This window comes from Vicia villosa, linkage group LG5 (assembly GCF_029867415.1).
Source record: "Vicia villosa cultivar HV-30 ecotype Madison, WI linkage group LG5, Vvil1.0, whole genome shotgun sequence".
NCBI lineage: Eukaryota > Viridiplantae > Streptophyta > Magnoliopsida > Fabales > Fabaceae > Vicia > Vicia villosa.
In genome coordinates this window covers 33,316,978-33,328,158 of record NC_081184.1, presented here as the reverse complement: position 1 = coordinate 33,328,158, position 11,181 = coordinate 33,316,978, and the positions used below count along the sequence as shown (strand labels likewise).

Genomic DNA, 11,181 nt, shown 5'->3' with positions numbered 1-11,181 from the left:
CAAAAGGAAGAAGAAAACAATTAGTAGGACCCACTTCACAAACCTCACATTCCATTGTTCCCTTTGGTTACTAAACTCAACCCACCTACAAAAGTGGAAAAATTCATTTTTCAAAGTCTTGGTCCTAACTACGACCATAGTAACATTACATTACTAACAGAATATGCTTCCAAACAATTCCTATCCTCCATCTTAATTACCCTTTTTATTTTTCTTTTCAAAACCGCCACTACATCACACGCTAAGCATATGCTCCCTAATATTCTATCAAACTTTTTCCCAATATAAACCCCTCTAACACCCTATTTTTAATATCTTCACAAAAATATTAGCATTATGAAATTTGGGAAGAGATTGAAGCAACAAGTTCAAGACACTTTGCCTGAATGGAGAGACAAGTTTTTGTCATATAAAGAGTTGAAGAAACTTTTGCGACTTTTATCGACGGCACCGGGTTCTTTGCTAAATGGTTCGGTTGGTTATGGAAAAGGTGAAGCTGAGTTTATGTATTTGTTGAATAATGAGATTGATAAATTTAATGGATTCTTCATGGAACAAGAGGAAGATTTCATTATCCGACACAAGGTAAAAATAATACTTTCTCTGCTTATAATAATAATATTAATAATAAATTATTTTTTAACTGTTTTTTCTTATTTTTTTTAAATTGAAAATAATTATTTTAGAAATATTTTAATTTTGATAAAATATATATTAAAATATTTGTTTGTAAAACTGCATGGATTGTTGAATACGACATTAGTCCTAAGAATCTGTTACGTGTCGCGGAGACAACACATAACACTTTTTATTTAACACAGATCAAATTTAGGAGGTAGAAAGGTAGCCTTGTGTGTTTTCTATTTTTTTATAATCTTTAAATATAATTTTTATATTTAAAAATTAATTAAATACTAAAAACATTATTATTTAGGTGAAAATATTTGTCATTTCAATATATTAACTAAAAAATTATCATGTTATTTATTTTGTGAGATTGAGTATTGTGAATGATAATTGATTATTCGTGATAATTACTTTGTTTATGCCTAAGGAATATTCGTGGAATATTATTTAAGAGAGTATATAAGATTGAAATTTTGTAAATAATATACCTACCTGCCTCTGTGGGAAAGAGTGATACCTTTACTAGCTGGTTGTTGCAGCAAGGACACAGAAAAGTTAATAAAAATGTTGTCAGTGTTTAAAAATAACTTCTTTATTTTTAAAATCTTCTATAAACTGAAATGAAAATATTATATTTATAAATTAATATAAATATTTTGTTGATATTTATAAATCAATATTTTATTAAAATAAATAAGAATTTAACTTTATAAAATAATTATCACATCAACCGTTTGACATTAGTCATAAAATACTAATGACATGTATTATGTATACTAATTTTATTTAATTTGGCAGATTAGAAAATAAAATATTTTTAAAAAAGTGACCTTATAATTTATAAATATATATTATATTTTATGATTTATAATATTTTGTTGTCCACTTTGAAAAATGAATGTTAAATATTGTGAACTTTACAATTGGATTTTGAATACAGGAAGTACAACAGAGAATCAAAAGAGTAGTTGATTTATGGGGACCAAATGGTACTCAAGCTTCTGAAGAAGATTATAAAGAGGAAATGGAAAAAATAAGAAAAGCTATTGTTGATTTTCATGGTGAAATGGTTCTCTTAGTAAATTACAGCAACATTAATTATACAGGTGCTTAAATAAACTCAATAATATTCAAATATTCAATTTGATTATTTTTATAAATTTTTTTTTAATAATCAAAAAATTATTTTTTAATTTATTGAATAATAAATATATTTGATCTATATAAATTATGTATAACTTTTATTTATAATAGTTATTAATGTTTATCAGACAATAATCGAAGTAAATTGATTTTTGATTTTTTTAGGGTTGGCTAAAATTTTGAAAAAGTATGATAAGAGAACGGGAGGTTTACTTCGATTACCATTCATTCAAAAAGTATTGGAGCAACCCTTCTTCACAACCGATTTAATTTCGAAACTCGTGAGAGAATGCGAAAGCATAATCGACGCAGTGTTTCCGGTTGAAGAAGAAGGTGAAAGAGCAAGAGAAGAAATTGTAGTAGCTGGTGAAGGGATTTTCAGAAACACTGTTGCAGCTTTACTTACAATGCAAGAAATGAGAAAAGGAAGTTCAACACAAAGTGCTTTTTCTTTGCCTCCTCTCAATTTGCCAGATTCTGATCTTATTCAATCAATACAGCTTAATGCTGCTGTTCCAATTGTTTAGAAATTCAAATTGATAATGAATTATGATGGTAGTTAGATGATTATATTTATAGGTACATCAATTTGATTTTAAATTAGATATTTATAATGGGGTGTGACACATTTTGGAGGACATATAAGTTACTTAATTGATGTTAATTTATATTTTTTATTTTGATTAAGAAACTTGTTAAATTACTTGTTACTTGAGATGAAAACAAAGCCATTTCTAGGATAAATGTTTAGTCATTAATTATTTTTGGTAATTACATTATGTTGGTTTAATGAGCTATAGTATCAAATTAAGTATCGTTTTGTTTTTATAGATGTATCTGATAATGAACACAATTCAATGAATAATTTAGCAATATATTATTTAATATCTAAATGTGTATCGACAGTTAGTTAAACATCATAGTTAACTGGGGAAAGATGGAAAGAAGAAGAAAATAAAGCCATATGTCACTTCGAAAACAAAATAAACAACAGAAGAAGAGAAATGACAGAGAGATTACTTTTTTTAGAAAGTTTCACTAAGATCAACCTTAAATTTTTACATGATCAGCCAAAACAACCTTCAACAACACTTAGAACTTTTATATATGACACCCCACAAACCTTATAATAATAAATAGAGCTTTTATACAAGCTTAACTCAAGAACCTTCACTCAATTTTTTTCAGGTTTCTTTTACAACCTTCAAATCCTTTATTAAGATATTTTACAAGAGAATCACATTCTTGAATAAAACAAATTAAAAGCCTCACAAGTGCAACACAATTCTCTGAAGGATTTTTCACTCTTTCGACACTAAGACAACTCTATTGAAAAAATTAAAAAAAAAAGTAGAAAATAGTAAAGAGGTTTCTCATTTCAAAATCTTCTTTATATAAAAAACTAGTAACAAACTCGTGCGTTCGCACGAGTTCTGGTACGGGACGCGCAATTGTTTCTGATGTATATTTTTTAATACAAAAAAGGGTTAATACTACTTTACCCCCCTGCCATATAGGCGAGATTCGGTTTACCCCCCTCTAAAAAAAATTTATTGGACAAACCTTGCAAAATAAAGATTCCATCAAATTTGACCCTGATCAATTTTTTTGACCAAGATTCTTAGAATCTTGCCTACATGGCATTTTTGGTAGTGTTGACTGTACAACACATAAGCAATGTGGCACAGTCAGCACTGCCACGTGGAATTTAATTTTTTTTAAAATTTTTTATTGATTTTTTTAAATTTTTTTTGTTGATTTTTTTTTTAAAAAAATTTTAATATTTTTTTTGTTGACTTTTTTTAAATTTTTTTATTATTTTTTTTAAAAAAATATTTGACAGTACCTGCGGATTTACATACGAGTTTGACAATACCTGCGGATTTATCTACGGATTTAAAAATACCTGCGAATTCACCTACGGATTTGACAATACCTGCGGATTTACCTACAAATTTGACAATACCTGGGGATCTACCTTTAAAAATACCTGCGAATTTGACAATACCTGCGGATTTACCTGCGAATTTACCTACAAATTTGACAATACCTGGGGATTTACCTTTAAAAATACCTGCGAATTTGACAATACCTGCGGATTTACCTACGAATTTGACAATACCTGCGGATTTACCTACGGATTTGACAATACCTGCGGATTTACATACGGATTTACTTGCGGATTTACCTACGAATTTAAAATTACCTACGGATTTACCTTTAAAAATACATGCGGATTTACCTGCGAATTTGACAATACCTGCGGATTTACCTACGGATTTGACAATACCTGCGGATTTGAAAATACCTCCGAATTTATATATAATAAAAATAAATTTTAAATAATAATTAAAAAAAATTGGAAAAAAATATTAAATTTTAAAAATTGGAAAAATATTAAATTTTTTTATAAAAAAATAATAAAAAAAAATTTAAAAAATCAACAAAATTTTTTTTTTTAAAAAAATTAAAAAAAAAAATTCCACGTGGCAGTGCTGACTGTGCCACATTGCTTATGTGCTGTACAGTCAGCACTACCAAAAATGCCATGTAGGCAAGATTCTAAGAATCTTGGCCAAAAAACTTGATCGGGGTCAAATTTGATGGAATCTTTATTTTGCAAGGTTTGTCCAATAAATTTTTTTTTTAGAGGGGGGTAAACCGAATCTCGCCTATATGAAAAGTAATTAACATTTTGATCAGTAATTTCATTTTTCGTTAGTATTCAATATTGTGATCAGTAACTTCAGGTTCCCGTTAATATTCAATATTGTGATCAGTAACTTCATGTTCTCGTTAATATTCAATATTTAATCATTAACTTCAGGTTCCCATTAATATTCAATATTGTAATCAGTAAATTCATGTTACTGTTAATATTCACTATTTTGATCAGTAACTTCATGTTCCCTTTAATATTCAATATTTTAATCAATAACTTCAGGTTCCCATTAATATTCAATATTGTGTTCAGTAACTTCATGTTCCCGTTAGTATTCAATACAAATAATCAGTAACTTCATGTTCTCGTTAATATGCAATATTGTGATCAGTAACTTCATGTTCCCGTTAATATTTTCTATTTTGATCAGTAACTTCATGTTCCCGTTAATATTCAATATTTTAATCAGTAACTTCAAGTTCCCGTTAAAATTCAATATTGTGATCGGTAACTTCATGTTCCCGTTAATATTTGATACAAATAATCAGTAACTTTAGGTTCCCGTTAATATGCAATATTGTGATCTGTAATTTCAGGTTCCCGCTAATATGCAATATTATGATCAGTAACTTCATGTTTCCGTTAATATTCACTATTTTGATCAATAACTTCATGTTTCCATTAATATTCAATATTTTAATCAATAACTTTAGGTTCCCGTTAATATTCAATATTGTGATCAATAACTTCATGTTTCCGTTAATATACAATACAAATAATCAATAACTTCAGGTTCCCGTTAATATGCAATATTGTGATCAGTAACTTCAGGTTTCCGTTAATATGCAAAGATAATTGTTTTTAAGTGTGAAAAATTATTCAATATTTGAATCAATAGTAAAGTTGTTACCGCTTATAACAATAATATATTTTTGTATATGAAAATATTTTAATAAACAATATGTTTTTCCCCGTTTGTAAATATTATTTTTGTTTTGACATTATTTATAAAAATATTTGAAGCAATAAGGGCATTAATGTCTTTTCCGAAACAATGAATTTTCTTATAATAGATATCTCAAAAAGTAAATGTTGTGAAAAACAATGTCCAGAATAACAAGGATTGGTTATAAATGATATTCTTTCCTTTCTTTTAAAACAAGATTACAAGTTACAAGAATAACAAATAACCCTCTCACCCTAAATTATGATTTGCAGTATGCAATGATGAGAGACTGGTATGTTATTTATAATAAAACCTAACATACTAAACTAATGGACTTTTTCACAAATACCCATTACAAGCCAACTTAGGATACAAGCTAACTTAAATAATTGGACATGACAAATAGGCCCAATTCGAAATACTAACAACCCTAGCATTTCAACACCCACATACTAGAACACACTTCGACTACAGTATGTAGGTCTTCGACACAATCTCTGTCGAACCATAATTTACTCTTCGAAACACTAGAGTTCGATCCAATTCTCACAAATTTCCACCTTGGAACAAACTCTATAACATCAAAGAACAAACTAGCTTTCTTCATGTAGTTGTAACCAAGAAAGTAGAAGTTGTAACCAAGAAAGTAGTGATTTGAAATGAAGAGTGTGAAGATGGAAAAAAAGATGTGGTTACCAAGACCAAAACCAAAAAGTCAATTTATAAGTTGATCAAAAGTTTAGAAGCAAACAATAAGAAATGAGTAGAGAACAAAACAATTGAAATCTAGATGGAGAAGGCATCCACTTGTCAAGCTTAGAAGCAATAAGGGCATTAATGTCTTTTCTAGAACAATGAATTTTCTTATATGATAGATATCTCAAAAAGTAAATGTTGTGAAAAACGATGTCAAGAACAAAGTATAATAGGGAATTAGGAAAAAACAATAAGAACAACAAGGATTGGTTATAAATGCTATTCTTTCATTTCTCTTAAAACAAGATTACAAGTTACAAGAATAACAAATAACCCTCTCACCCTAAATTAGGATTTGCAGTATGCAATGATGAGAGACTAGTATGTTATTTATAATAAAACCTAACATACTAAACTAATGGAATTTTTCACAAATACCCATTACAAGCCAACTTAGGGTACAAGCTAACTTAAACAATTGGACATAACAAATAGGCTCAATTCTAAATACTAACAACCCTAGCATTTCAACACCCACATACTAGAACACACTTTGACTACAGTATGTAGGTCTTCGACACAATCTCTGTTGAACCATAATTTACTCTTCGACACACTAGAGTTTGATCCAATTATCACAAATTTCCACGTTGGAACAAACTTTATAACATCAAAGAACAAACTAACTTTCTTCATGCAGCTTTATCAACTGCATACAGTGGAAAAACTTGCAACTCAGTAATGTCTTGGTGATCATATCAGCAACATTGTGATATGTCAAAACCTTCAGCACTTGGACTTCTCCGCGTTTGATTACTCCTCTGACGAAACGCAAACTCACATCGATATGCTTAGTTTGCACATCATATGTTAAGTTCTTCGACAGGTGTATTGCACTTTGACTATCACATTTAACAGTGATACCTCGACCTTGAAGTTCCAGCTCCTTTGCAAAATCTTCAAGGCACAATGCTTCTTTCACAGCTTCAGTTAGGGCAATATACTTCGCTTCAGGGGTTGATAGAGTAACAACCTTGTGAAGTGTTGCTTTCTAACTAATTGTTGTGCCAAACATAGTGAAAACATATCCAGAAATAGATTTTCTAGAATCCATACAACCTGCAAAATCAGAGTCGGTATATCCTTCGATTACTACTTTACTATCTTCACCTAAGGCTCCACCATAAATTAGGACCCTATTCAGAGACCCACTTATGTATCTTAAAATCCACTTTAATGCTTGCCAGTGAGTCTTTCCAGGATTCGCCATGTACCTGCTTACAAGACTTACTGCATATGCTATATCGGGTCTAGTACAGACCATAACATACATCAAAGAACCAACTATATTAGTGTAATACGGTGAACTGACTTTTTTGAAATGTTGCGGATAGCAAGAGTTGCCACCGACTTTTATTTTATCCAATAAGAAAGGCTAAAAGAACAGAAAAAACGTTTAAAAGAAATTTTGAGTTCGGGGGGTAATTTATACAAAGGGAAGGTGTAAGGCACCCTTTGCATCCATGGTTTTCCATGGGCTCTTAATTGCTTAGCTCACTTGTTTGTTTGAAAAGTAGTGTGTGAATAGAAATTTTAATAAGAACTTTAGCTTGTAAATAAGCGTAGTCTTTTTGAATTTGATTTGAAGAAGAGTGGAAAAGAGTTTTGAATTTGAATTTGAATTGAGCAAGCATTTAAGAGCAATTACCCTTAAGTTATAAAAAATGTTCTTTTAGCTTTTCGGGCGAAAGGGTCTATCCGTACCATGAGAGGGCAGGAAGTCTTTCAATTGGATGTTAAGGGTCATCGAGAAAAGTATCGTTCGCCATAAGACTGTCCCTTGCCATAAAGAGGGCAGGTAGTCTAAGGGAAGGATATAATAGTCATTAATCTTTTTAGGCATCATGCGAGGATACCTTAGTAATCGGGACAATCATCTTTTACCGAGGCAACTTCGAGGGACTAGATGATTTTCAATCTCTTTAGGCAACCTTGCTTTAGGTATCCTCGGAATCGAGGGACTTGACTATTATTTAGTATAATTAGAGGCAACAGAATCACAAGGCAACAGGCAACAAGAGGGATTGCCCTAAAGGTGTGTGGGTGCAACAATCACCTGATTAAGTTCAATTATTTATCTTGTAATTAGTTATCCTAATTCAGTTCAAGGCTTGCACTCCTTAAGATTACTAACCACGCAGTTAAAAATTGCAGAAATTAAAGGCAGAAAAATATAAAGTCCTACGCTATTACAATAAACACCTGCGGGGAAGGGGAAATAAAAGGCAGAAAATAAGAGGGACCAATAATTAATCAAAACCCTTGAATGCCTTGATCTTCCTCGAACCCTCGATTGACTCTGAAAATTAAAAGGGAGAAAATAGGGGTGAGGGTAGAAGGGATTCATTGACTATGGAAGCAAGCCCTATTTTAATCAAAAAGGCTAAAATAAAAATAAAATGATGTTAACTAAAAAGATAGTTAGAAACTTAGCTTTTTGATTTGAACGCGCGTGGCTGAAGGATCTTGGTTAATCCTGAAAATTAGCCACGAAGATGAAAAATGTTAGTGCATTAAAGTCTTTAACAATTATAACGTGGCTGATCAAAAATTAAAACGGTAATAATTTAGGCGGACAAATAAAAGGCAAGGCAAAAGGCGAACCCCGGAAGGGACGAAAATTAATTATGGTTAATAGAAGAAATAGGTAAAAACCTATACTAAGGTTAATGGACAACCTACCAATAACAGTGATTAGTGATCATGATAAAATCAGGGTTTAAGGCATAAAATAACTTTAATTAGCCCAAAATTAAATTGTTACCCTAAAATAATTATTAGCTTAAAAAACCTAAAAAAAAAACAATTATTTTTAATGTTGCAAGAAAAATTGGGTTTTCGATTAAATAATTGGCAAAATATATCATTAGTAGTAAATATAAATTTTAGGGAAAATAATTAATGAGAAAAACGAAGGAAAGAAAATAGAAATAAAAGAAAACAAGAATTATATAATTAAGGGTTTAATATACTTCACCCCCTTGCCAATATAGCGAGTTTCGGTTTGGCCCCCTTGAATGTTTTTTTTTAGCAAAGGCCCCTTATAAAACCCAAAACCTGGATTTACCAAACCCTTTTACCACATTTGTTGACTGGGCTTTGACTTGGAGATGATGTGGCAAAAGAGTTATATAATTAATTAATTGAATTATATTTAACCATTAATACCTCCACTTTCCACCACCTCCACCTCCACCTCCACTTCCTCCATATCCACTATCCTAGCTTGCACTGTTCTTCATGTAAACATCTCTAAACATTCATAGCAGCTTCTCCATGTGATCTGTCAGCACTGCAGAGTTTCCTAGCTTTCTCGGGCACGTCAACCAGCCGCAGTGTTGCCATGTCCAAGGCAGCCCTCCCACCAAAAGATGGCTCTCCGTCTTCATTACCATTTATAGTCTGGTTTTGATCTAAACTTGAACCCAATGCTGAAAAAGATAAAGTTGTGCTTAATCTAGCAAGAGTAGCTCTTAAAGATGCTTCGAAGACAGAGGAACTGCTTGTCAAACTATCTGCAATTGTAAGGATCTGCAGTGCCCCTTGGACCATGGACCATTCCTCTTCATTTGAGACCAAATCAACTCTCTGAGCATTTTGACTTCCATCTTTCTTCTCGATGTCTTTCTTTCCAATACCACCGCCACCATAATCCACACCACATACAGTTCTTAGTGACCTGAGAGTTTCTTGTAGAGTGGAAATGTATTGTAACATTATATCATCAAGGGCGAGAATCAGCTCATCTGCCTCAGAACCTCCAGTGAAACTGATGCATCTCTCGGCAGAAGCTTCAAGAAGTATAATAACTTGAGGAATAGACTCCTCCATCCTACGAACAGTTTCACTGAGTTCAACTCCTTGGGCTCCTACCCCTCGAATTACAGCTCCTCTTAAATTTATTCCTGCAATCTCAGAGGAAAGGATGGCACGATCCATCTGTCCATACCTGTAGATATTTCCAATAAACATAGTAAAATTAAAAGATGTTTCTACGAGTTGAAAAAGGGTTTAATGGATGCTTATATATGAGAATATTTTGCACGTGTCTTTACAATATAGGACCATTTGTTTATTGGCATTTATGTTACTATTTCTCTTTTTATTCTTCTAAATTTTTAGAAAGAAAGAAAAAAGGTGAAATATGAAGTTAAAATTCATCCACAATACTGAAGCCATGTGCCATATAGAATGAACAGACAAACTTGATTTAACAAAATTTCAATTATGTTTAAAATTAAAATAAGATTTTACCTCTGTTTAAACGATTCATATGGCAAGTACACTGCTTTCAGCACATCCCTTAAAACTTGTACGTCAGAACCAGAAAATAAGTGTTGAATATTCCTTGCAAAGGACCTGGTGATATTGTGTAATTCAATCAAAGCCTCCAGGTGCTTTGTCTGAAGCTTAATACCCTTTTGCATGTCTCCAGATAAAATATTCGATAAACCTACAAATATTCATGAGCTAAACTATCAATAATCTGTAAATTTAGTACAGAGAATAATACGGTTAACAATGGCAATAATTATACACTATTTGCTAAATGAAAGATATATGCTAAATCATCACAATTTTCAACTTCCAATTCTCTATTCGAAATTAAACTCAAAGGTCATTTGGAGAGGAAAAAATGAACGAGATATACAAATATCATGATCCAGTGAGACAAGTGTCAGAAGAACCAAGGAACTGATAGTTACCAAAATTATGAGCTGGAAAAATGACTTAAAATGAAACTTAGTATGGTTTGGCAAGGTCAAAGCATTATCGAATAACTTAAAGCACATAAACTCGTATGATCAAAGTAGAGTTGTTTGGTAACGATATTCCATAACATGCTGAAACAGTTTATTCACTAGCTTATAGAGCTTTTTGAGATGCTACTTCAAGTAGAGTTTGAGCAATAACTTATAGTGTATCATTTTTGAGGGATGAGAACGTGAGGTTGAGGGAGAGAGTTTTACGAGATCATTGTTGTTTGAGAGAGAGGGACCGAATTGAGAGTGACCTTGGAAATCATAAGAGTAGACCTTTTGTTGTT

At 31.4% G+C, this 11,181-nt stretch overlaps 2 protein-coding genes across 2 annotated transcripts; one reads left to right on the top strand and one right to left on the bottom strand.

Moving 5' to 3' along the window:
- The first annotated feature begins 238 nt into the window (after positions 1 to 238).
- On the top strand, positions 239 to 2,400 carry LOC131606483 (SPX domain-containing protein 3-like). The gene is made up of 3 exons (XM_058878707.1): positions 239 to 585; positions 1,568 to 1,733; positions 1,936 to 2,400. The coding sequence occupies exons 1-3, from the start codon at positions 337 to 339 to the stop codon at positions 2,295 to 2,297; spliced, it is 777 nt and encodes a 258-aa protein (XP_058734690.1). The 5' UTR covers positions 239 to 336; the 3' UTR covers positions 2,298 to 2,400.
- Positions 2,401 to 9,386: 6,986 nt separating this feature from the next.
- LOC131604485 (conserved oligomeric Golgi complex subunit 7-like) lies at positions 9,387 to 10,583 on the bottom strand. The gene is made up of 2 exons (XM_058876921.1): positions 10,389 to 10,583; positions 9,387 to 10,083 (listed from the first exon to the last, which is right to left on the bottom strand). Exons 1-2 carry the CDS (start codon positions 10,559 to 10,561, stop codon positions 9,387 to 9,389), a joined length of 870 nt encoding a protein of 289 aa, XP_058732904.1. The 5' UTR covers positions 10,562 to 10,583.
- Between the last annotated feature and the right edge of the window lie 598 nt (positions 10,584 to 11,181).

Excerpts from the sequence above, each read along its gene's own strand:
- LOC131606483 (XM_058878707.1), top strand. The coding sequence starts at position 337 with ATGAAATTTGGGAAGAGATTGAAGCAACAAGTTCAAGACACTTTGCCT. Across the intron at positions 586-1,567 it reads ATTTCATTATCCGACACAAG|GAAGTACAACAGAGAATCAA; the intron begins GTAAAAATAATA and ends TTTTGAATACAG. Across the intron at positions 1,734-1,935 it reads CAGCAACATTAATTATACAG|GGTTGGCTAAAATTTTGAAA; the intron begins GTGCTTAAATAA and ends TGATTTTTTTAG.
- LOC131604485 (XM_058876921.1), bottom strand. The coding sequence starts at position 10,561 with ATGCAAAAGGGTATTAAGCTTCAGACAAAGCACCTGGAGGCTTTGATT. Across the intron at positions 10,084-10,388 it reads TATGAATCGTTTAAACAGAG|GTATGGACAGATGGATCGTG; the intron begins GTAAAATCTTAT and ends AAATATCTACAG.